Below are 26,620 nucleotides of genomic sequence, written 5' to 3' on the forward strand. Positions count from 1 at the left end.
TGGTGTACTCACCATATAGGCTGTATACATTAACACAAGTGTCTTAGCCCTGCTTTAATCATTAATAGCCCTTCATCAATGATCTCTTGACTAGCATGAAAAGAGCAACTGCCAAATAAACTGGAATATATGCACCATATGATAATGTTGGTGTCTAGAGGTTGCAACTGAAGCAAAGGCAGAGCTGCACCATCAACAGTATCAATGACAGACATACATGAAGACAAAGACTCATTATTTGTCACGTGTGTCTTCAGCAGAAAGAGAACACTGTGTTCTGGACATTTTGTTCGACATGCCACGTATAGAAAAACGCCTTGAGACGAGAGCTCTGTTGCCCTCTGCTGGTTAACATGGGAATAAACATGGCTTTTTATTTAGTGGTCCCAAAAAAGGACTTACCATTAAAAATATAATGTCATTGATGAGACAATATTAAACCAGGATTTTTAAATAATAAAGAGCAAAAAAATAAATTAAAAATTAAAACGACAAAAGATATATGCTACTATTCAAAATGAAGACAATATAGTTGTGCACTTTCTAGTTTTAAAACATCTTCGCAACTTTTATATTTTCTATAAAGACACTTTGGAACAACGTGTATACAAGTGCTATTAATACATAAATAAATAAATACATTAGATTGAACTACACCTGTGTGAACTGTAGGAGTACTTCAAAAGTACACCAAAATCACAGTGACATCAATCAGTTAAAAGTAATTGAGCAAAAATGGCTCTAAACATTAAAGGAATATTCCGGGTTCAATACAAGTTAAGCTCAATCGACAGCATTTGTGGAATAATATGAAGTACCACAAAAAGTTTGACTGGTCCCTCCTTTTTTTTCTTATATATATATAAATAAATAAATCTGGGTTCCAGTGAGGCATTTCCAATGGAAGTAAATGGGACCAATCTGTAAACATTAAAATACTCACCGTTTCAAAAGTATTGCCACAATACATAAACAATATGCATGTTTACATGATTTTAGTGTGATAAAATTGCCTACTAACCAATTCTGTGTCAAGTTATAGCCAATTTTACAACTTCGTTGCCATGACGATATGTCAACCAACCCTAAAACCCTTAAATAACTGTAAAATGATGGTTTAAACAACCTTTCAGCTCAAATAATACATGCGTTTTAACAGAAGTAAAATGATAAGCTTCACATTTCTGCCTTTAAACCCTCCAAAAATTGGCCCCATTGACTTCCATTGTAACTGCCTCACTGTCACTTGGATGAACGAGTCAAAACATTTTTGTGGTAATCAACATTATGCCACAAACAACCTAACTTGTTTGAACCAGAAATATTCCTTTAAAAAGACGTTATTTGTTTGCAAATGTAACTTGCTTTCATATGATAATAATGATCTAATGCACTGACATTCAGATATTTTAAGTGTTTAAGTGTAAGTGTCTAAATACGTTTTTGCGCCTCTGTCTCAGGGAGACTTGGGCTAGTTGTCACAATTTTGCTAGTTACATTTCACAGGGTTGATTTATGGTTGATAGTCAAATTGTATGAAACATACCTTGAAGTCTTGACTACAAAAAAGCTGCAATGATTGCCTAGAAAAGACATAGTGCATTGAACACATGGTCATAATGGGAATTAATGCAAATGAATAGCCAGTTAGTAAACAGTAAAACAATTATGATGATATTGGAAATATTGTTTGCAGGGTAGAATCAAGTGTGCCGCACAAGCCCTCAAAAGTGAAGCCAAAACGTCTCGATGACTGGTCCTAGTATAGGTCATAAGCCCCGCCTCCCCATGTTATTCAACGGGACGTGAGACCAACTAAACAATTAAATTACACTTCACATATCTTTTTTCCAAAGATAGTTTCTGTCATTTACTGTCGTTTCTATCACGTTGATGTCATTTCAAGTGTTTGTTTTCAAAATAAGTTTGTTTTTAGTTATTTGATGCTATAAAAACGGTGCTGTGACATCATGATTGACAGCTGTGATTGACAGGTTCTCTGAGCCAAGTAGTCACTGAAGCACCAACTGACTTTTTTCGGGATCTTCGGAGGACTGAGGAGATTGGAGCTTTAAATTTAATATCTAAATTTCTATAATTAATTATTTCACACCGTCATAAGTCAAAAGTGCAGGGGCGTGTGCTTGCGATTGATTCAGCGAGAGTGAGGGCGGGGCCTTGATTTCGCGGCTTTACTTCCTGCTCACTACTGCGCAGGTCTGGTCCCGAAATCGCAACTGCGCAGACTCAAGTCTCAAGATGTCAGCGCCATATCGGGACACTGGCGGCTTCAGTTCTCACCGATGAAAAAGAGCAAAGGGGCGTCGGCCATCTTTTTTTACAGTCTATGGGTAGAATTAAATGATTCTAATTTAAAGGTGCTGTAAGTGATATTTTTCATGAAAAGTTTGCAAAACATTTTCTGACTCCCTTAAATACATTAATGATAGAAGTGTCCTGAGATATCCCACTGGTCTCTGTGACAGCTGTAGACTTTGTAAATAGCAAACTAAAATGTCACCTGTCAATCATTTTGCTCGTTCTCATAGTGTTGTGTTTGAAGTGGGTCACTGAGGCTGTGAATCCTAATGTTTGTCAGTTGAGGGCGCTATTGTGCCACTGTTAAATTTGACAGCCACAAAAACTATCAATGCTGCTCTTTTACTCAGTATTGTCCTTTGGAGGGCGGGGTTTTGGAACGAGGGGGCGTGGCTTATTCAACGGCTCAGTCATGTGAAAGCTTCAGAATGCTAAATTCCCATACAGCACCTTTAAAAAAGTTTTTAAATAACATGCAAAAGATTATAGTAAACCATTACAAATAATAAATTTTTTTTTTTTTTTATTTACTTTAACTATGTCTGAAATGATACCTGTCTTACCGTAAGGTCTGTAGAACATTCAAACCTCAAGCTTTTAAAACTTTATTAAACTTTCAGGTCATCTTTAAAGTTTGTCTTGACAGACGTGTCCTATCTGCTTATACATGTTTTCATTATGTTGATACAGTAAATACAAACAGACAATTTTGCTTTAATATAATTTTATTTAGTAAGATGCAGTGCACAGTACCTAATAGTAACCCCTATTCGAAAATGATCAATCTATCATAATATAATCCAACAATTAAACATGCTGGAATGACCCCGTGGGTTGGAGGAACTCAAGGAGAGCAGAAGCGTCCATAGAAGAGAATGCTCTTGGTGGGATTGTGTCGGATGAAGAACAGAAAGGGGTGATCTGCAATAAATGTTGGCAGTGGAGACCCTAATGCACAGCCTAACATGCACACGACTGCAGTGGCTGCAGCTGCTTCTGTTCCTGCCTCATTCACTTCAACAAAGGATTTATGAATCACTTTAGACACCACCAGATCGTTGTTGAGACACATGCCTGACAAATTCACCTTCTGCGTGTCAAAAGCGTCCACCATGCCCATGGCTTTCAGAAGGCTGTTCATGTCATAGGTCTCCGCCATCTTGAATTTAGGCAGAGCGATTTTAACTTTCTGTTCGCTCATCCGTTCAGGTCCGGTCCACTCCATTAGCTTCTCGTAGGTCATTGCTTTCTCCAGCTGAAAAAGAGAGACATGTTCTGCATTGTGCAGATATTTTGAAGCATGAATATAAACTAGCACATTCCCTTCTGTCTCACCTTTTGAAGGCCAGTGGTGTCATCTTCTATCTTATTTGGAAGGATGATCAGCATACTGAGAGTCTCCCCAATATACGGCAGCTCCAGGACCTGACAGTTGACCTCTGGGATGAGGGCCAGAGGAAATCGGTCTGTCTGATGCATCATCTGCACTGCCTTAGTCTGAGCCTGCCGACCATCAACGCAAACATACAGTATAACAACCCCTGTGTTGCCTGCATGAACAACCACTTTTAAAAGACAACCACATGAACATGGAATCTCACCTTGTTCAGTTTAAACTGCAGCTCCCGAGTGAATTCCTTTTTAAATTTTAGCATCCAGGTACCTTTGAAGTAGATGGCGTTTACCAAGACTAATTTAGTCATTCCATCGACGGTCCCCTCTGGCAACAAGTTCTTGATCTTTCCTATTATAGAAATGTAAATGTATATTTACTAAATGACAGTGGAGGAACCAGTAAAATAAAAACAGTAAAATGTGAATCATAGTGAACTACATTTTTAATAAATCAATCTTAATATCATACATTCTAAAAAGGCTGACTTTACAGCCTGATGCCCCAAGAGAACTGTTAAAAGTTCCATATGATGCCATCCAAGAACTTTTTAAGTCCCATATGGTTCCAAAATAGATTATTTTTAAGTTCCATGAGATGCTATATCACCCTGTAGCTCAAGACCAGTTGCCCATTGAAGCCAAGCAGGATTGAGCCTGGTCAGTACCTGGGTGGGAGACCTCCTGGGGAAAACTAAGGTTGCTGCTGGAAGAGGTATTAGGGAGGCCAGCACGGAGCTCACCCTGTGCTCTGTATGGGTACTAATGCCCCAGTATAGCGACGGGGACACTATACTGTAATCGGATGAGATGTTAAACCGAGGTCCTGACCCTCTGTGGTCATTAAAATCCCAATACTTCTCGTAAAGAGTAGGGGTGTACCCCGGTGCCCTGGCCAAATTCCCCCCATTGACCCTTATCTATCATGGCCTCATAATAACCCTCATCCACTAATTGGCTCTATAACTCCACTCTCCTCTCCACCAATAGTTGGTGTGTGGTGAGCGTACTGGTGCACTATGGCTGCTGTTGCATCATCCAGGTTGATGCTGCACACAGGTGGAGGTTGAGGAGAGTCCCCTGTTCACTGTGTGAAGCGCTTTGAGTGTAGTGTCCAAAAAGCACTATATAAATGTAACGTTCATTCATTCATTCATTCATTCATGCCATAGGGGAACCACTTTAAGTCCCATACACTTTCAAAATAGAATGTTTTAAAGTCGCACATGGTTCCATAATGGAACTTTTTCAAGTTTAATTTGATGCCATAGACCAGGGAGGCTTTTCAAGTCCCATATGCTTTCACAATGGAAAGTTTATAGTCGCATATGATTCCATATGATGCCATAGGGGAACCTTTTTAAGTCCCATTTGGTTCCATAATAAAATATTTGAAAGTCCGACATGATGCCATTATGGAACATATTTAAGTCCAATATGGTTCCATAATGGAATATTATATATTAAAGTTACTGTACATACAGTATGATGCCATATAGGGGAACCTCTTTAAGTCCCCTCTGGTTCTATAATAGTATATTTTTAAGTTCTATATGATGCCATAGGGGAACATTTCTAAGTTTGATATGATTCCATAATAGAATATTTTAAAATCCCACAAGGTTCCGTAATGGAGTTCCATATGATGCCATAATGGAACCTTTTTTAAGTCCCATATGCTTTCATAATATAATACTTTTAAGTTCTATATAAAGCCATAGGGGAATATATTTAAGTTCTATATGGTTCCATAATAGAATCTTTTAGAGTTCCATATGATGCCATAGGGGTACCTTTTTGAGTTCCATGTGGTTCCATAATATAAAGTTGCCACATGAGAACCTTCTTAAATTCCTACAATGCCAGAAGAACATTTTTTAAGTTCTTTGGTTCTTTAGAAATACCCTATGTACTGGTGCTAAAACGAAGCCAGGAATGGTTCATATCTTCTGATAATGGAGAATACATATACAATGAATGACCTGTTCGGAAAAACATGTCATTTAACATCAAGAACTTTTTTAAACCTCTAAAAGAACCATAAAGCTCTAGAACTCCACTTAGCAAAATGGCCTGAAGCGCTGCGAATAACCTGTATTTTAAGGTTCAAGCTGGTTTTTAACCTTGTGTATTTTTCTCCACCCATTTGTTGATGTTGTCACGTGCAGCTTTTGCATTCGTTTTAAAGTCCACCTTCTCCAGTCCAGCCTGGTAGTATTTTTCTGTGTCCTTAATAAATTTCTATAAAATAACAAATCAGTTGAGATAAAAGTCATATTAGAGCTGTAGACATTTCTAGACTCTTTGCATAAAATTGTTTGTTTCTCAGTGAATAAACTGGTCTTACGTCAACAAACTGGTAGGACTGCTCTCCATAGAGGCGGTTAACAAGGCTCAACATGTACGGGACTCCCGGCTTGTTCAGCTCACTCATGAGTTTGTTGATGTTGGAATTAATATTATCCTCAGTTTTATGTACAGGTTCCTTATGAAGTTGAGGAGGAGGTTTCTGATCGAATCAAATAAAGTCAGAGTGAAATACTTAAAAATCTACAATTGCAAGACACCGAAAGACAAAATATTACTGCTCAACGAAAACACCAAACGCTGTTATTGCAATTGTAAAGTCAAAAGGTTATTGACTCATGCAAATGTTCATAATGTACCGTGAGTCCAGCAGGTAACTTCTGAGGTTTCTGGGCATGTTTTTGCACTGATGGTCCAGGAGCTGGAGTGGTGGTGTTAGCTTTGACAGAATTTTTAATGCCCAGGACCTACAGAACATAACTGTGATATAATTATTATTCTCATAACCGTCTATCGTCAATACACTACTAAAATTCTCCTTTGACTTATTTAAAATGCAGTTGTTACAAAGGATGCAACCAAGCAGTCAAGGTTGGGTGGGACCAAAAGAACCAGCCATCAAAAACCCATATTGATCTGAATATTGTACATACTTAACATAAAGTGGGAACACAAACACTTACATTGGGTGTGCTTGCTTTCTCATACTTGAGGATATTTACTTAGTCATAACTGTGAAACAAGCCAAAAGGTCCAACCCGAAAAAATAACCAGCAAATGAATCAACTGCAAAATGAGGTAATGAAAAAGCCATGTCTGACAGGTATTAAAAGGGCTCAAAATTACAGGAAAAACACACCATGGCCACATGAAACCATTCTTAATTGGGTCATATAATGAGGGATCAAATGTTATACAGTATGCACTATACTGTAAAAACATAGGCCTATTGTAATTTTAAGAACTCAAAACCTCCTTGACAGTCCAAAAAGACATAATAAAAAAGAAATAATACAAACAATATTTTGGCATACATTGACAGTCCATGCTGAAATAAAATCTGACCAAATCTTAAAGGGATAGTTCATCCAAAAATGAAAATTCTCCCATCATTTACTCCATGTGTATGACCTTCTTACTTCTGGTGAACTCAAATTAATATTTTTAGAAAAATATTTCAGCTCTGTAGGTCCATACAATGCAAGTGAATGGGTGCCAACATTTTGAAGCTCCAAAATCCACATAACTGCCAGTTACCAAGGTAACTGGTGATACGATATAATATTGATATCTAGGCCACGATATGATATATGTCTCAGCGGTAAAGCATAATAACGGCGTCTTCCATTGGACTGTTGTTTAAGTACTAGATCGATTTGGTTAAGAGTGTTTTTTCACATGACCATAAAATGAATGTGTAAAATTTTAATAACAATATAGAATTTTTGGCGCATGAACGTTGATACAATATTATAGTCAGGAAAAATATTGCAATACTTTAACATATCAATTCTTTCCCCCACCTCTAACGTTATAAACAGATATAGCCTTTTGCCCTGTTTTTGCTTGTAACTTCATGAAACATAAACAGAATATATACAGTAAACAGTGAATGCTCCTGATTAAAATGAGCCCAAATACAATGTGTTATTATAGAGTTCTTAAAATAATCTTGGAAATATATTTATTTACATTTATGCATTTGGCAGACGCTTTTATCCAAAGTGAGTTAAGTGCCTTGCTCAAGGACAAAATGGTGATGGCTGTGGGGATCGAACCAGCAACCTTCTGATTACTAGTTATGTGCTTTAGCCCACTACGCTATTATGTGGTCACAGCTGTCAATCAAAGCTGTTTTGGTCCACGTAGATTCGACACGAGGTGCACATTAGTTTATAAGGGGGTAAATGTCACAGTCTGTCACCTTCATATTCTTCAAAGACTCTTATTTTGAAGTTTTCCTCCAGACTACATCTCCCATAATGCATTGCCCTTATCCATCTCCTCCTCATCATCCTCACCTGTATTCCATTCCCTCATTTAGCTCCTTGTGTATATATACCCTCTAGTTTTGTTCATTCAATTATCAGTCCTTGAAGTGTTTTACGTTGTGATGTTTAGCTTTATTGTTTTGTTCCACTCCAGCGTTTATAAATTAAAAGATTGAAAGTATCTACTCCTGAATCTCCTCTCTTCCTCTCCACAACACCAGCATTACAATGAACACATCTGTGGGTATTTTGCTTCATTTTAATATAAATTGTTATTGTTTTATTTTATCACTGTTGTATTATTTAACGCAAGTAAATGCATTCCTATATATTTACTGTGCATTTACACATTGAGGATGAAAATAAGATGTAGTTCTAACTGTTCTGAGACCAGTGCAGACACACAGCACACTGGAGGTTAAGTCACTCACTAAATAGGGAGCAAGGGAGCATCCTATAGCTCTCTATAACTGTTCTGAGACCAGTGCAGACAGACAGCACACTGGAGGTTAAGTCACTCACTAAATAGGGAGCAAGGGAGCATCCTATAGCTCTCTATAACTGTTCTGAGACCAGTACAGACAGACAGCACACTGGAGGTTAAGTCACTCACTAAATAGGGAGCAAGGGAGCATCCTATAGCTCTCTATAACTGTTCTGAGACCAGTGCAGACAGACAGCACACTGGAGGTTAAGTCACTCACTAAATAGGGAGCAAGGGAGCATCCTATAGCTCTCCTATAACTGTTCTGAGACCAGTGCAGACAGACAGCACACTGGAGGTTAAGTCACTCACTAAATAGGAGCAAGGGAGCATCCTATAGCTCTCTATAACTGTTCTGAGACCAGTACAGACAGACAGCACACTGGAGGTTAAGTCACTCACTAAATAGGGAGCAAGGGAGCATCCTATAGCTCTCTATAACTGTTCTGAGACCAGTGCAGACAGACAGCACACTGGAGGTTAAGTCACTCACTAAATAGGGAGCAAGGGAGCATCCTATAGCTCTCTATAACTGTTCTGAGACCAGTACAGACAGACAGCACACTGGAGGTTAAGTCACTCACTAAATAGGGAGCAAGGGAGCATCCTATAGCTCTCTATAACTGTTCTGAGACCAGTGCAGACAGACAGCACACTGGAGGTTAAGTCACTCACTAAATAGGGAGCAAGGGAGCATCCTATAGCTCTCTATAACTGTTCTGAGACCAGTGCAGACAGACAGCACACTGGAGGTTAAGTCACTCACTAAATAGGGAGCAAGGGAGCATCCTATAGCTCTCTATAACTGTTCTGAGACCAGTGCAGACAGACAGCACACTGGAGGTTAAGTCACTCACTAAATAGGGAGCAAGGGAGCATCCTATAGCTCTCTATAACTGTTCTGAGACCAGTGCAGACAGACAGCACACTGGAGGTTAAGTCACTCACTAAATAGGGAGCAAGGGAGCATCCTATAGCTCTCTATAACTGTTCTGAGACCAGTGCAGACAGACAGCACACTGGAGGTTAAGTCACTCACTAAATAGGGAGCAAGGGAGCATCCTATAGCTCTCTATAACTGTTCTGAGACCAGTGCAGACAGACAGCACACTGGAGGTTAAGTCACTCACTAAATAGGGAGCAAGGGAGCATCCTATAGCTCTCTATAACTGTTCTGAGACCAGTGCAGACAGACAGCACACTGGAGGTTAAGTCACTCACTAAATAGGGAGCAAGGGAGCATCCTATAGCTCTCTATAACTGTTCTGAGACCAGTGCAGACAGACAGCACACTGGAGGTTAAGTCACTGCACTAAATAGGGAGCAAGGGAGCATCCTATAGCTCTCTATAACTGTTCTGAGACCAGTGCAGACAGACAGCACACTGGAGGTTAAGTCATGCACTAAATAGGGAGCAAGGGAGCATCCTATAGCTCTCTATAACTGTTCTGAGACCAGTACAGACAGACAGCACACTGGAGGTTAAGTCACTCACTAAATAGGGAGCAAGGGAGCATCCTATAGCTCTCTATAACTGTTCTGAGACCAGTGCAGACAGACAGCACACTGGAGGTTAAGTCACTCACTAAATAGGGAGCAAGGGAGCATCCTATAGCTCTCCTATAACTGTTCTGAGACCAGTGCAGACAGACAGCACACTGGAGGTTAAGTCACTCACTAAATAGGGAGCATCCTATAGCTCTCTATAACTGTTCTGAGACCAGTGCAGACAAACAGCACACTGGAGGTTAAGTCACTCACTAAATAGGGAGCAAGGGAGCATCCTATAACTCTCTATAACTGTTCTGAGACCAGTGCAGACAGACAGCACACTGGAGGTTAAGTCACTCACTAAATAGGGAGCAAGGGAGCATCCTATAGCTCTCTATAACTGTTCTGAGACCAGTACAGACAGACAGCACACTGGAGGTTAAGTCACTCACTAAATAGGGAGCAAGGGAGCATCCTATAGCTCTCTATAACTGTTCTGAGACCAGTGCAGACAGACAGCACACTGGAGGTTAAGTCACTCACTAAATAGGGAGCAAGGGAGCATCCTATAGCTCTCTATAACTGTTCTGAGACCAGTGCAGACAGACAGCACACTGGAGGTTAAGTCACTCACTAAATAGGGAGCAAGGGAGCATCCTATAGCTCTCTATAACTGTTCTGAGACCAGTGCAGACAGACAGCACACTGGAGGTTAAGTCACTCACTAAATAGGGAGCAAGGGAGCATCCTATAGCTCTCCTATAACTGTTCTGAGACCAGTGCAGACAGACAGCACACTGGAGGTTAAGTCACTGCACTAAATAGGGAGCAAGGGAGCATCCTATAGCTCTCCTATAACTGTTCTGAGACCAGTGCAGACAGACAGCACACTGGAGGTTAAGTCATGCACTAAATAGGGAGCAAGGGAGCATCCTATAGCTCTCCTATAACTGTTCTGAGACCAGTGCAGACAGACAGCACACTGGAGGTTAAGTCATGCACTAAATAGGGAGCAAGGGAGCATCCTATAGCTCTCTATAACTGTTCTGAGACCAGTGCAGACAGACAGCACACTGGAGGTTAAGTCATGCACTAAATAGGGAGCAAGGGAGCATCCTATAGCTCTCTATAACTGTTCTGAGACCAGTGCAGACAGACAGCACACTGGAGGTTAAGTCACTGCACTAAATAGGGAGCAAGGGAGCATCCTATAGCTCTCTATAACTGTTCTGAGACCAGTGCAGACAGACAGCACACTGGAGGTTAAGTCACTGCACTAAATAGGGAGCAAGGGAGCATCCTATAGCTCTCTATAACTGTTCTGAGACCAGTGCAGACAGACAGCACACTGGAGGTTAAGTCACTCACTAAATAGGGAGCAAGGGAGCATCCTATAGCTCTCTATAACTGTTCTGAGACCAGTGCAGACAGACAGCACACTGGAGGTTAAGTCATGCACTAAATAGGGAGCAAGGGAGCATCCTATAGCTCTCTATAACTGTTCTGAGACCAGTGCAGACAGACAGCAAACTGGAGGTTAAGTCACTCACTAAATAGGGAGCAAGGGAGCATCCTATAGCTCTCTATAACTGTTCTGAGACCAGTGCAGACAGACAGCACACTGGAGGTTAAGTCACTCACTAAATAGGGAGCAAGGGAGCATCCTATAGCTCTCTATAACTGTTTTGAGACCAGTACAGACAGACAGCACACTGGAGGTTAAGTCACTCACTAAATAGGGAGCAAGGGAGCATCCTATAGCTCTCTATAACTGTTCTGAGACCAGTGCAGACAGACAGCACACTGGAGGTTAAGTCATGCACTAAATAGGGAGCAAGGGAGCATCCTATAGCTCTCTATAACTGTTCTGAGACCAGTACAGACAGACAGCACACTGGAGGTTAAGTCACTCACTAAATAGGGAGCAAGGGAGCATCCTATAGCTCTCTATAACTGTTCTGAGACCAGTACAGACAGACAGCACACTGGAGGTTAAGGCACTCACTAAATAGGGAGCAAGGGAGCATCCTATAGCTCTCCTATAACTGTTCTGAGACCAGTGCAGACAGACAGCACACTGGAGGTTAAGTCATGCACTAAATAGGGAGCAAGGGAGCATCCTATAGCTCTCTATAACTGTTCTGAGACCAGTACAGACAGACAGCACACTGGAGGTTAAGTCACTCACTAAATAGGGAGCAAGGGAGCATCCTATAGCTCTCTATAACAGTTCTGAGACCAGTGCAGACAGACAGCACACTGGAGGTTAAGTCACTCACTAAATAGGGAGCAAGGGAGCATCCTATAGCTCTCTATAACTGTTCTGAGACCAGTGCAGAGAGACAGCACACTGGAGGTTAAGTCACTCACTAAATAGGGAGCAAGGGAGAATCTTATAGCTCTCTATAACTGTTCTGAGACCAGTGCAGACAGACAGCACACTGGAGGTTAAGTCACTCACTAAATAGGGAGCAAGGGAGCATCCTATAGCTCTCCTATAACTGTTCTGAGACCAGTGCAGACAGACAGCACACTGGAGGTTAAGTCACGCACTAAATAGGGAGCAAGGGAGCATCCTATAGCTCTCTATAACTGTTCTGAGACCAGTGCAGACAGACAGCACACTGGAGGTTAAGTCATGCACTAAATAGGGAGCAAGGGAGCATCCTATAGCTCTCTATAACTGTTCTGAGACCAGTACAGACATACAGCACACTGGAGGTTAAGTCACTCACTAAATAGGGAGCAAGGGAGCATCCTATAGCTCTCTATAACTGTTCTGAGACCAGTACAGACAGACAGCACACTGGAGGTTAAGTCACTCACTAAATAGGGAGCAAGGGAGCATCCTATAGCTCTCTATAACTGTTCTGAGACCAGTACAGACAGACAGCACACTGGAGGTTAAGTCACTCACTAAATAGGGAGCAAGGGAGCATCCTATAGCTCTCTATAACTGTTCTGAGACCAGTACAGACAGACAGCACACTGGAGGTTAAGTCACTCACTAAATAGGGAGCAAGGGAGCATCCTATAGCTCTCTATAACTGTTCTGAGACCAGTACAGACAGACAGCACACTGGAGGTTAAGTCACTCACTAAATAGGGAGCAAGGGAGCATCGTATAGCTTTCTATGCAGCTAAGTGCATTCACTTCTAAAATCCGACCACATATTTTCAGTTTCAGGCTGCAGGTGACTTTTGGACCGCTCAACATGTTTGGCAGACATGGGACGATGATAATCAGTACATAGATTCACAATTTTATAATGCTAAATTTTATTTTAACATGGTTGGCAGTGATTGGATGATGCTGACCATTACTTTTAATCAGAATGATTTATTCAGCTTTATAGAAAATCAGCTGTAATGTCTATTAACTTCTCCAAAACATGAATAACCAACACTCATTAACACATAATAAACTATTCGTAATTGGTATTGGTATTTCTTAAAATTTCACGACTTAGCCCCGCTGTCAACATACTGTATGTGGACATCAAATTTTAGGAATTATTTTTTTTGTTGCTTATTTCGTGCTAATGATTACAAACCCAAAAAGGGAAATGGAAAATGCACACAGCAGTCACATGGGGAGGTTAAAGGAAAAATTGCCCTTATAAAATGCAGAAATGAAACATTACCTTGAAGATCTGAGCTTGTGTGTTTCCCGCTGCTCCAGCTGTCAGCATGGCAAGAGCAGAGAAGATGCTGAGAGGAGAGTAGAAGACATTTCCAGATGCGTTTCCTTCACTGATCTCCTTAAACAGCTTGATGGAGAACTGTGAGTGTGCAGCAGACAAAGACTCCATTTCCACAAACTGAGCAGGAGAGAGATATAGAGATTATCTATAGGCACTATACACATTATGGTCCATAATACATAAGTAAATGTAAGTATACAAAAGGATCCAAAAGTCTTGGATCAGTAGTTCTGTTTGATATTACTGTTCTGGATACGATCTAAATGACCTTGAAATACTCAGCAGAGACGATTAAGTTTCTGTGTGTGTCACAGGTGAATTAGTTGTGTTGTGTGTCACAGGTTTTTTATACATGATCGCAAATGCCCAACCCTATCCAAACCCAGCCCTGGAAGAATGAAGCAATCATATTTTGTATTTGTAAGGAATATTTTTCCTGCTCATCTACATTTTGAAATCAAATATCTATGAAAAAAAAAGAGATGAAGAAAAAAAAATACCATATCTCACTTTCTTCTTAAAGACGAACAAAACTCTTATTTTAGGATGGCCTATATTGAAGAATGTATACAACAAACCCAAATTGAGAGAATCATCATCATACTGTTCAATATTGTTCTCGGAAGTCTAGTTCATCCTTACTAATCTTAAAACGAAAGGTTCCACTTAGAACCAAAAAAGGAGAACTTTTTTAGTTTTTTTTAAATGCTCTATTTCTTTAGATCTTTTGACCATAATCGTGCATTAACAAGCCTAGAAACCAACACGATGATCTGAAGAACAATCAATATTCAAGAACTTTTTAATCTCAAAAGAACAATTTACTAAAGGCAAATCAACAACCATTTAGAGCCAATGCTCTGCTTTCTTACTTGCTCTTTAAATAGACCATAACTGTACAATTTCTTAAACATGAAGCATAGTTGTTACATGTGCATACATGCAATTGTTAATGAATACAACTATTACAGGGTTTCCCGCAGCACTTTGTTGCTTAGGCGGCCGCCTTAGTTTCACACGCCTGCCGCCTTAACTACGTCGTCAAAAAAATATATATGAGCGATATTCGCCGTGTTACTCTGTCCTGTTTTCTCCCTTTCCATCTTTAAATATGTGATAAGCCGAGCGGCGCCGAGCGTGTGTGTGTGTGTGTGTGTGTGTGTTCATCTGAGCCTCATTGGTCTGTCACTGCTCGTCAATGTCAGAATATTTGAGATGACCAATCCAATCAAAGTAGGCGGGCTTTATGTTCACAGCGCGAATTTTAGCAGAGCGACTCGACAGTAAAGGAGCGACTCGACGCGCTTCAGTTTACGGTCGGTCAAGTGCGAGATAAGATGTAAGTTGCTAAACTAAACATTTGCTATTTGACAGTTTTTTTAGGTCATAAATGATAAACGAATCTCAAAAATAATCAGGCAAATTAATAAACTTTTGTCTATTTTCGCCATTTTGAACTGAAAATAGACCACTATGTGACGTGACTGATGTAATGTAGCCTAATAATTAATTTACTCTCATTGTGAGGGGACAGACACATTAACCAGGGTACCCGCAGGATCTTAAAAGCATTGAAAAATAATCTCAAATTAAGGCCTTAAAAGCCTTGGATTTGGTATACAAAGTCTTGGATTTCGTTACAAAGGTATTATATATTTTTTGCCTTTACTAGGATTAAGTTCATACCATAACAAAATTAACTGTTACTAATGCAGGCTAATTAAAAATTCATGCAACGTTGAGTGCATCCCGCACTCCACGTCATAGCAGAAAGCGCGCGCACCGTTACTATGGTTACTAGGCAAGTGAATTGCAGAACAAGATAGTAGCCAAGCGTAGTTTGTCGTCTGAAATGGGAACGTTTCAGTTTAATGCCAGAATTCAATAATTTATACCCCAAATCAGAGCTTTTCTGTTAAAAGAACATGTTTTCTACCCGGTCTTTTCAATAGTATCTGGCAATCATGCGCGCGCGCTCTCTAACGCAAGAAGCGCGGATGATCTGAAAACACAGACGAGCTGGAGTTCAGCAATCTTCATTTGAGATTGTGTCATTCAGTCGGCCTGTGTTCTGTCACGAGCCGCTTGCGCTGTTTGTGCGAACAAAATGCAGGCTGATATCCCAGCAGTGTTTCTAATGTTGATGCAATGTTTTCCGAATATCCACACGATTTCAAATGTGACATTGATTTTATACAACAGTTAAAAAAACAAAACAAAAGGGTAACATTAAGTGATTTACTACATTTAAAACAGTATAGTCAGGCTTATTGCTCTATTTTGCAATGAAATCTGTGGCTTTGAACGAATCGTGAGATTCAATGAATGACTCGATGACACAAAGACAATGAGTTACCGCCACCTACTGGCGATTTTAATATACTTTTATATAATATTTTTTATTTTATAAAACTATATTTATATATATTTATATTTATATAATACTTTTATTAATATTAAACGATTTTAACATTGCCTATTTATTGAACATTGTTTTATTTAAGGCATTATGTATTTTTTTTTAAAGGTATTACAAATGTAAAAAATGAAATGGGAAAATTTATTAAAGGGAGCAAAATATTGTCCCTTAATGGAAAAGGTGTGACTGCAGTCTAAGTGGAAGAGGGGTACGGCACTCTAAAAAATTGGAGAACCACGGAACTAAGGAAAAGGGATATGTAGAATTGCACGAGTGCTACTGCTAAAGAGTGCAATGTCAATAATTTCTCATAATCTTAATTTAATTGTCTTAATTTGTGTCAGGAGATATGCAATTCCAAATACCCCCCCACCCCCCCCACCCCCCGTTCCCCCCCGCCACCACCACCACCTTAACTAACACATTTTCTGCGGGAAACCCTGTATTATTGTGCTTTATAGTACTGCCATATGGCAATGTTTATACTTTCCTATATGTTAACTATGTTAGATAAGACTGATCTGTGATCAACCACAACATTGAAGACTTCTTTGCCTTCAATCACATGCAACATATATTCAGTATATAAAAAGAAAGACTTCTAATTGTACAACCAGGCTGTCGTTGTAAATAAATATTGTGTTCTTAAGTGGCTTGCATTGTTAAATGAAAGTGGCATCAATCAAATAAAACTGTTTCTGGGTGTTGCGCCAACATTTTGATTTGAAGCCAACGAATGCAACGCTTGACTCAACAAACCACAACGATCTTTCAAAGGCTTTCATCTTTTTAAAAGACAGCTTACTATTTACTACCATACTAAATATGAATCTGATCCTGAACATGATAACACTGCCTGCGTCACTGATGGGGGAAAAACAATAGGTTACTCACGTAACCCCGGTTCTCTGAAACATCTCGTGTTCGAGATCCACCTATGGGAAGGGCATCCGTACCTGACCTCTGCAGAAGCATCCAATTGCACCAAGTCTGGCTAGACAGACAGAAGCGCGTGTCCTATGCTCGGTAAGGTCCCGCCCCTTACCTAAGGGCATATAACAATCTGCACGCTGCTGCTCCTCAGTAAGAATATTCAGCTTCGTGCAGCAAGCGGGGCAAGCTTAGTGGATCTCTCCACTCGATGTTTCAGAGAACCGGGTTACGTGAGTAACCTATTGTTCTCTTTCATCATCTCGTGTTCGAGATCCACCTATGGGAGACATGGACAGCTCCCCGATTGCCCAATACACTCACAGTGAGGTCCTGCAAGCCAGAAAAGGGAACGGTCAGCCCCAAGGAGGCGGTGCTTGACACGTCCCGTAATTACACACATGGCAACCCTGAAGCACACAAGTGAGAACTGTGTACTGGCAGAGCTGAAGAAACATGTTAGTGGCACAAACATAAATATCAGCCCAGCAGCACCCAGTAAAGACAACACCCAGCAGGAATGTTAATGCATGCTCGGTGACATGAATGTGTACAGCCAACCGGCCCATTACCCCTTTTTCCCTACTTCATATATGTATATATATATATATATATATATATATATAAAATATATTACATATATAAAGAAAAAGGAACCAACAGGGAGGGGCTATGAAGAACCCACCCCAGGACAGAATGAGCTACCGGGGTCCTGGTTACATCCAGTCGGTAGTAACGTACAAAAGTATGGGGAGAAGCCCAGCTGGCAGCAGAACAGATGTCCTGCAATGAAACTCCCCTGAACAGAGCCCAAGAGGCGGCCATGCCCCTCGTTGAGTGGGCTCTGATGCCTTCTGGAGGCAGCACTCCTGAAGATTCATAAGCCAAAATTATAGCTTCCACAAGCCAATGTGAGAGGCGTTGCTTAGAAATGGGATTCCCCGAGTGAGGAGGAGCCCAAGAGATAAAGAGCTGATTGCTACTTCCGAAAAGCACTGGTCCTATCCAAGTAAGCCCGCAGGACACGGACCGGACACAGACCATTCAGCCTCTGATCCTCTTCAGATGAAAAAGGAGGAGGGTGAAAAGCGGAAAGCTCCATTACCTCACACGAGAATGCTGGGAAGCATTTCGGCATAAAGGCCGGGTTAGGCTTAAGAAAAACCTTATCTCCACTAAGAGAGAATTTAGTGCACGAGGAATGAACAGAGAGTGCATGTAGGTCACTGACACGTTTAGCTGATGCTAAGGCCAGGAGCAACGCTGTCTTAAAAGACAGAATTTTCAGGAAACGCCTCCCAGGGGCTCAAAAGGTGGCTGACATAAAGCCTCCAGCACCATGGAGAGGTCCCATTCAGGGACAGTCCTTCTAGTAACTGGGAGAGAACGGCGGGCACCCTTCATAAATCTACTGAATGAGGGGTGCTGCCCTGCCGTTAAGCCATCAAACCCAACATGACAAGCGGAAATAGCTGCCAGGTAGACCTTAATAGTGGAAAAAGTCCTGCCTTTATCCATAAGGTCTTGTAAAAACATAAAATATCAGAGACTGAACACTGATATGATGTTGAACCAGCTCATCACACCACCCTTCAAACACTTGCCACTTACAGTCATATAGGGACCTTGTGGAGGAAGCCCTAGCGTTCTGTATAGTTGCAACCACCCGTGGGGGAGCCCCATCGAGCTTAAGTTTGTCCTCTCACGGGCCAAGCCCACAGAGCCACCCTGTCCGGGTGTGGGTGATATATTTCCCGTTCAGCCTGAGACAGCAGGTCTGTGCGAAGAGGGAGGGGCCACGGTTGGGCATGCAGAAGAGGAATTATCTCTGCCAACCATGGTGCCTTGGGCCACCTGGGTGCTATCAAAATTAGGGACAGGCCCTGCTCTCTCACCCTGGCCAGGGTAGGAATTAACAGGCACAGGGGAAACGCGTAGAGCAGCACTTTGGGCCACGGGTGGGCAAGTGCGTCCACGCCGAGGGCGTCCTCGTCCCTTAGCGAGAAGAACATAGGACAGTGGGAGTTTTCGCGAGGCTGAAGAGATCTACGTTCAGCCTTCCGAATTTCTCCCACAACATGCCCACTATCTGGGGGTGGAGTCAGCCAGTCTCCGTGAGAGCGGGTTCCCCTCGACAGAAGGTCCGCGCCCTGTTCAGGACACCTGGAACATGGGTTGCGCGTAACGACAGGAAGTGCCGCCTGCTCCACACCAAAAGCCTGTGAGCTAGGGCATGAAGCTTGGGCGAGCGCATGCCGCCCTGGCGATTGATGTGTGCCACTGCAGTGGTATTGTCGCAGCTGAACGAGCACATGATGCCCCTGCAGACGGGGAAGAAAATGATTCAGAGCTTTCCATACGGTCATGAGCTCCAGATAATTTATGTGGGCTGAACGAAGTTCGCTCGGCCACCGAACCGTTCACCGTCCTGCCCTCCTGAGTGGCTCCCCAGCCTGTTAAGGACGCGTCTGTCGTTACCACTTTTCGCAACATAACAGCCCCGAGAGGGGTCCCATGTGCGTACATGTCTGCACTCCTCCAGTGGCGCAAGGCTGCTGTGCACGCAGCGTCACTGTGACAGAGCGGCAGAGGTCGCGTAATGGGCTGAAGTGGAGGGATAAAACCCACTTCATGAATGCCCTCATACGCAGAAGGCCCAAAGGCAAAACTTGAATAGCTGATGCCATAAGACCCTGTAATCTGAGACACTTGCGATATGGCACATTCGTCCCTCCTTGAATTGTGATAGACAATTCATTAGAGAGCTAACAGCGTTCTTGTGAAAGGCGCACGATTGAGATTGAATTCAGCTCCAGACCCAGGAATATAACACTCTGGGCAGGTGTGAAATTGCTCTTGCTCACATTCACTCTGAACCCGAGTGATGTGATGTGCGTGAGCACACGGCGAGTGTCTTGCACCACCTCTTCCCTGGAATTGGCTATGATTAACCAATCGTCTATGTATGTTAGGATCCTGAGACCCGTTATTCTCAGCGGCGCTAAGCCCGCTTCAGCACATAGACAGAACACCCTTGGACTCAGCGAGAGGCCGAAAGGGAGGACTGTGAATTGTAGCATATGCCCTGATAGGCAAAGCGAAGAAATTTCCTGTCTGGGCGTACATATTGATGTGGAAAAGGCATCTTTCAGATCGACTGATGTGAACCAGTCGTTCTGATGAATTGAGCCTGAGTGTGCCGTGTGTTAACATTCTGAAATTGTATTTCCTCAAATGTTTGTTTAACACTCTGAGATCCATAATAGGACGGAGAGAGCCGTCCTTCTTTGGAACTAGGAAATAACGGGAGTAAAACCCCTGATTGCATTGATCTCGGGGTACTACTTGAATCAGCCCCTTCACGAGGAGGGAGGAAATTTCTTCTTTCAGAATGTGTGCAGCTCTTTTCTGTGTGAGAAAAGATAACGCCGCGAAAGGTGGAGGTCTCCTGGCAAACTGGAGCCTGTACCCTTTCGTTATGGTTCGAATCACCCACTCGGGAGCCGACACAGCCTGCCAAGCTGTTGTGTGGCTCGCAAGTGAGCCCACCTGAGCCGGGAAGCGCTTATTGCTGCGTTTATGCCCGAGTTGCTCATTTGAAATACAATGGCGCCATCTAGTGGACAACATAGAGGCGACATAAGGGGTTGTGGAGAGATGTTCTCTCTCTGTGCTGGATTTTTGTGATTTTTTGTGTTCTTTTTCTTTTTTGAAACACTTGGGCCGAAGCCTTTATTGAGTGTGTGGGAGAGATGTAATAGGGGCTGTGTGGTGACACTGCTCTCATACTGTTTCTCACTGTAAACACTTCCAGCACATGGAAGTTCCCTGATATGGGCTGAACAGGGGAACACACATGGTTCTGAACCGAACACACAGGGTGGGCACCCACTGGTAGGGGGCTGACCCCACCGAGTGAAACCCTCCTTTTCTTGAGAACTTGGAGGGTCGAACAAGAGTCCGGGGGCTGGTGGCCCGAGAACGTGGACTCAAAGCCCCTGAGGCCATGGATCAGGCCGGCCGCTCCGTTTAGAATCGGAGGGGTAGAGTGGGGGGTTTCTTGGCGCAGCCGCTGAAAGACATTCTACCCCAAGGCTTAGCAGAAGGCGGGTTACCCTGCTGATGAGGTGGCTTATTCCGAGGCTTTGCCTTACCGGGTAATGGAAAGGACGCCCGAAGCAGGAGGGTTGGGTGGTCGCGTGGTGGTGCCTGGCGCGGTGCAGCTCTCCTCGGGAGGCATAATTTTAGCGCCGTCCTCCTTCCTCTTGTCGTCGCAACGCTGTTGCATTAAAGCGACGGCAGGGCCAAATAGAGCCTGGCCAGGCTCTACAGGAGCACCCACAATGCGCCGTTCTCACTGTCAGGGAGGCCCGACAAGTTAAGCCAAAGAGCACGTTCTCCAGCCACTGAGAACGCCATAGAGCGCCCGCGAGGCTTGGACGGCCTGACCGGGCATTACGGAGAACAAGGTCATTCACCGTAACAATCTCCTTCCACAGAGAGGGTGTGGGGTCCCTTTTCCAATTGTTGCCCCATATCGACCAGGAGTTCAGCCTGGTATGCAGACAGAAGAGAGGAGACATTGAGGGCTCTGACGGCCAAGGCCGAGGCTTTGTAAGAGGCCTGGTGTATAGAGGCAGAAAACCGGTCCATTTTGTTCGGGAGAACAGGTTTGGGGGGCAAGTAGACCACCTTGAGATGGATTAAGGTGTCTGGCGACAGAGGGCTCGATGGCGGGGGTCACCCATCCCAAGGGCCGTCATGTCCTTTACTTCAAGGCCCGCGAGACCGTGTTTTAGGTCCAGCGGGTCCCCCAAAAGTACCTCATATGCTTTAGCGATGCAGGAAGGACGGGAGAAGTTGTTTTCTCGAGCCTGGAGGAGGTCCCAGGAGTTTCCCGTCATACACGTCCCTCTCTTGGTCAGTGGCACTTTGTAAAGCTGGCCATTCGATATTGAGGCGAGCGGCCGCCGCTCACAAACCTCGATGAGGACAGACTGGGTGAGGGCTGCAGGGGCGTTAGCCTGAGTCACAGAAGACGGGATGGCATCCTCGTCCTCCGAACCTTCAAGAAGGCCCGCGATCGTCGTAGTCACCAGAACCAGCCGGCTCATTGGCGAACGAGGGGTCCACTGAGAGAATCTCCTCAGGAAATTCCGGGTTGTGTTGATCAGCCCAGCTGAGCGAGGCGCGCCCGGGAGGAAACCAGGAGCGCGTCGTCATCACCGTTACCCCCATCGGAGTCGGAGAGTTCGAGGTCGGTGCACTGGGTAGCGGCGACCTTGAGCCTCCGGCGGCGGAGTTTTTAGGCAAGGCCAGGCAGTGGCTACAGTTTTCCGGAAACTCTAGAGCCTCCTCCGCATGTTTGAGACCCATGCACACAACACATAAAGGATGGGAATCCTTGGCTGCGATGAGGGCACCGCACGCGGCTGGGCAGGCACGCGATAGGCTGCCCCCAGAGGAGGCCGTAGGCTTAGAAAATGCCATAAATGTTCGAAAACTCCGAAAAATCCTTGCGTGGAGCAGGAGAGAGAAAAGGCGGGCAGCCTGGTGGTAGTTTAGAGCGAGCTTGGGCGGCTTGCAATAAACAATAAACAGCTAAGTTGGCTGAAAAAAGGTTAATCACGTCAGGCGGAGGCTGATCTGTGCGATGTATCCTCCTGTAGACGGGTGAGTGAAAAACTCTAATTTCAACCGAGCTGAGTACAAAACAGAGGTCGCGAGAAGCGTAATGTCAACTGAGGAGCAGCAGCGCGTGCAGATTGTTATATGCCCTTAGGTAAGGGGCGGGACCTTACCGAGCATAGGACACGCACTTCTGTCTGTCTAGCCAGACTTGGTGCAATTGGATGCTTCTGCAGAGGTCAGGTACGGATGCCCTTCCCATAGGTGGATCTCGAACACGAGATGATGAAAGAGAACCTACTGTATATAAATGTAGGGTGTAAATACAAATGTCCTTTGAATATAAAACATAGCATGAGAAATTCTAACCACAAGACTTGGATGCCCAATACATTATATTGTGTAATATTTGTCCCACTTATATTTTAGAGTTAAATACTTCCTTGAGACTTGTTGACAGCCTTCTGAGAATTTGCATACTCTTTAGTTCTTTACACGACTGTAAATGCAAATGTTGAAATCTTTAATGAGTGATGCGTCAGAGTTTGCGATCAGGTTCAAAAGTACTTATGATTATAGAGCTGTCAAACTAGATTAATTTGATGTATGTAAACCTTATGACAACATGTTGCTGCTTGTAAGTAGCCATGTTCAATCCAATCAGTGAAAGGAAGTACGTGTCAAACACTAATGGTGCGTTCACATACAACGCGAAGAAATGTTTTGCCTCACATTGCTCGCGCGGGTTTGACCGCGAATATTACCCCTTCACAAGCTCTCTTTTCCAAGCTCTCTTGCTTTTTCTTTGTATTACTTTCGTCAGACATGTCTTTTATTTTATTTGGCGTTTATCTCAGTCTTTTATTTGTCTTCGGACAAAGCTCAACACTTTACGTTTCTAGAGCAGTCCGATACCCTCCGGGTGAAAGGACTCTCTCTCAGCAACAACAACCGGTCCTCCTAAGATGCTTCGAACTTCCCGCGAGCGATCCACGCTCGGGAAACACCAAGAGAAATCCTCCATTTTACGGACGCCACGAGGACAAAATAAACACGCAGTCTTGTTCAGCGACACAAAGGTCCATTGTGCAAGTATCATTTCATCTAAATTCAAATGCGTTAAAGTTAAAATTAATTATAATTCGTTGTGTTTAATTATCTATATATATCTGAAGCAGACTTTTGGGCCATATAACCCCTGTTTTCGGGGCAATTTAGAATGTATTGTTATCTAGTTCAAACCGTATGATTAATCATTGATTACAATCATCAATATTAGTTATACATTCCCCAAACCTGAACCGAGATACCCTACACAGTGTTGCCAACTATTTTCAATGGAAAGTAGCTAAAGCCTGCTCGAAAAGTAGCTAAATGTCGCCAGATGACGTCATGCGTCATTAGCATATTAATGACGTCATCGCGTCGTATTTGCATTCTGCCTAATTTGTCGGTACTGTAGCCTACTTCAGTTTATAATAACGTTAAAACTCTGATTAATAGTGAATATAAGCGCATGCCAAGAAAAAAACAGTCAAATTAAATGTTTTGAATTAAAACAAAGGAGAAGGCAGCTGCTATATGATCACTGATTGGTTCCTGCTAACACAGCGTGCACATGCGCAGCTCATTCATGTCTATGTCCGCTGGCGTGCAGTCAACGGAATGTGCTGCTCCTCACAGCCGCTCACTGAACAGAGCAGACGCCGCGGGGAAGTAAGACCTCACGCTTGCAGTACTGGCGATATTTAGAATTTGGAAAGTTGCTAAGGTTTGTCCAAAAAGTCGCTAGATTTGTCGCTAGTCGCTTTTTTGAAAAAATGTCGCTAAAGTGGTCTGAAAAGTCGCTAAAAATAGCGACAAAGTCGCTAAGTTGGCAACAATGACCCTACAGTGGGAGCACAAACACTTGCACTGGGTGTGCTTGCTTTCTCATATCTGAGGATATTTACTTAGTCATAACTGTGAAACAAGCCAAAAGGTCCAACCCGAAGAAATTCTAACTGGTTCTAACCAGCAAACGAATCAACTGCAAAATGAGGTAATGAGAAAGCCATGTCTGACAGGTATTAAAAGGGCTCAAAATTACAGGAAAAACACACCATGGCCACATGAAACCATTCTTAAATGTTCCTTGAGTTATACAGTATGCACTATACTGTAAAAACATAGGCCTATTGTAATTTTAAGAACTCAAAACCTCCTTTACAGTCCAAAAAGACATAATAAAAAAGAAATAATACAAACAATATTTTGGCATACATTGACAGTCCATGCTGAAATAAAATCTGACCAAATCTTAAAGGGATAGTTCATCCAAAAATTTAAATTCTCTCATCGTTTACTCACCCTCCTGGCATCCAATATGTGTATGACCTTCTTACTTCTGCTGAACTCAAATTAATATTTTTAGAAAAGTATCTCAGCTCTGTAGGTCCATACAATGCAAGTGAATGGGTTCCTACATTTTGAAACTCCAAAATCAACATAACTGCCAGTTACCAAGGTACTCACTTCCGGAGGTATTTCACTTCCGGAAAAAGACAGGAAGTGGGGCTTCTACGACTTATATGACTAATATGTCAACATATTCTCCTCAATACAACTGCTATATATATATATATATACACATATATATTTCATATACTCCCACTTATTGTATTGTATTGTATATTCTGTTCTATATTCTGCATTGTATATAATTATTGTGTTGTGTAAGTATGTGTACATCTGATTTGTAAATTGTTTTGTGTAAGTATGTGTACATTTGATATGTAAATTGTTTTGTGTAAGTATGTTGTTTACTGTAATTGGTATATGTCTCGTCACTGTCATGACTGCTATGTTGCTCGGAACTGCACACAAGAATTTCACCTACTGTTGCACTTGTGTACATGGTAGTGTGACAATAAAGTGATTTGATTTGACTTGTTTCATAGTTAAGTACGTCCAATAGCTGAAATAAAGTAGACGCGCAGATTTTCAGAACTTACCAGGTAGTCCAACTTCCTCACTCACTTTCCTCAAAGCGATGTCTTTTTTCGTCCGGTCTCTGTACATGTATGACGTTTTGTCATACAATTGCGTTGTCGTCACAATTCCGGGGTGCCCACGCGCCGCTACAACAATTTCTCCATCAATGTTTCCAGATGTCTTCTGCTACTACGTCAGTGCGTCAGTGACATCCGGACAATGCGTGGTGAAAATGTTCTTCGCGTTGTCTGTAAACGCACCATTACAGTCAATGGTTTGGATGCACCTGCTCATTCTTCATGATTACTGTTTATTGTTTTCCACATTATAGAATAATAGATAAGTCCTTTAATCTATATTATAAGATAAGGTGCTTTATCTTGGTGCTTTTTAAACAGTCTTGAATGCTGGACACTTGACTGCTTTTCCTTCACACTCCATTTCAATTAAAATGTTTAGTTTTGTAAAGAAATTATGTTGACACAAAACTATTTTCAAGCATTTAAACATAAATCCTATGATCACAATTTAGTCACGAGTTCAGAACCCAAATTGATCCTCTTTTCCATGTTGCTGAATGTGCCGTTATGTACTGATCCTGCGTTGGCATCATTGGCACAGCTACATGCTGGGCCGGATTATCCAATGGGCATTATGGGCAGAGGGACTGATTTTGCGTTGCTGATAACTGAGGGCAATGTCTGATTGTGCCAAACAATATTAAATCGTTTGTGCGTAACTCTATATACATTGGCATATGCAGTAGGGCATGTGGTTCTTGAAAGTAACTTTTGGCGTGTTCGACCCGAGAAAATGCCGCTACCGTCACTTAGTGTAAATAGCATATCGCTAAGAAAATGCCGCTACCGTCACTTAGTGTAAATATCATATCGCTAAGAAAATGGCGCTATCGTCACATAGTGTAAGTAGCATATTGCTAAGAAAATGCCGCTACTGTCACATAGTGTAAATAGCATATAGC

The 26,620-nt window shown here is 42.5% G+C and overlaps 1 protein-coding gene across 3 annotated transcripts in view; it reads right to left on the bottom strand.

Moving 5' to 3' along the window:
* Positions 1-3,032: 3,032 nt before the first annotated feature.
* Positions 3,033-26,620, bottom strand: part of LOC127657745 (leukocyte elastase inhibitor-like) — a 29,361-nt gene continuing 5,773 nt past the window's right edge. Inside the window, exons 1-8 of one of the 3 annotated variants that reach the window (XM_052146623.1) lie at positions 25,659-25,676; positions 13,629-13,805; positions 6,378-6,485; positions 6,059-6,220; positions 5,835-5,952; positions 3,921-4,063; positions 3,655-3,822; positions 3,033-3,574 (exon numbers count right to left, since the gene is read on the bottom strand). In XM_052146623.1, coding sequence (XP_052002583.1) covers positions 3,164-3,574; positions 3,655-3,822; positions 3,921-4,063; positions 5,835-5,952; positions 6,059-6,220; positions 6,378-6,485; positions 13,629-13,796 — 1,278 coding nt within the window. In that variant the 5' untranslated portion in view covers positions 13,797-13,805; positions 25,659-25,676 and the 3' untranslated portion in view covers positions 3,033-3,163. Of the gene's footprint in view, positions 3,575-3,654; positions 3,823-3,920; positions 4,064-5,834; positions 5,953-6,058; positions 6,221-6,377; positions 6,486-13,628; positions 13,806-13,956; positions 14,019-25,658; positions 25,677-26,620 lie in introns of those variants that run through there. The other 2 variants (XM_052146621.1, XM_052146622.1) reach the window with 2 other exon arrangements.

The sequence above is a fragment of the Xyrauchen texanus genome, chromosome 17, assembly GCF_025860055.1.
Source record: "Xyrauchen texanus isolate HMW12.3.18 chromosome 17, RBS_HiC_50CHRs, whole genome shotgun sequence".
In the NCBI taxonomy this organism is placed as follows: Eukaryota; Metazoa; Chordata; class Actinopteri; order Cypriniformes; family Catostomidae; genus Xyrauchen; species Xyrauchen texanus.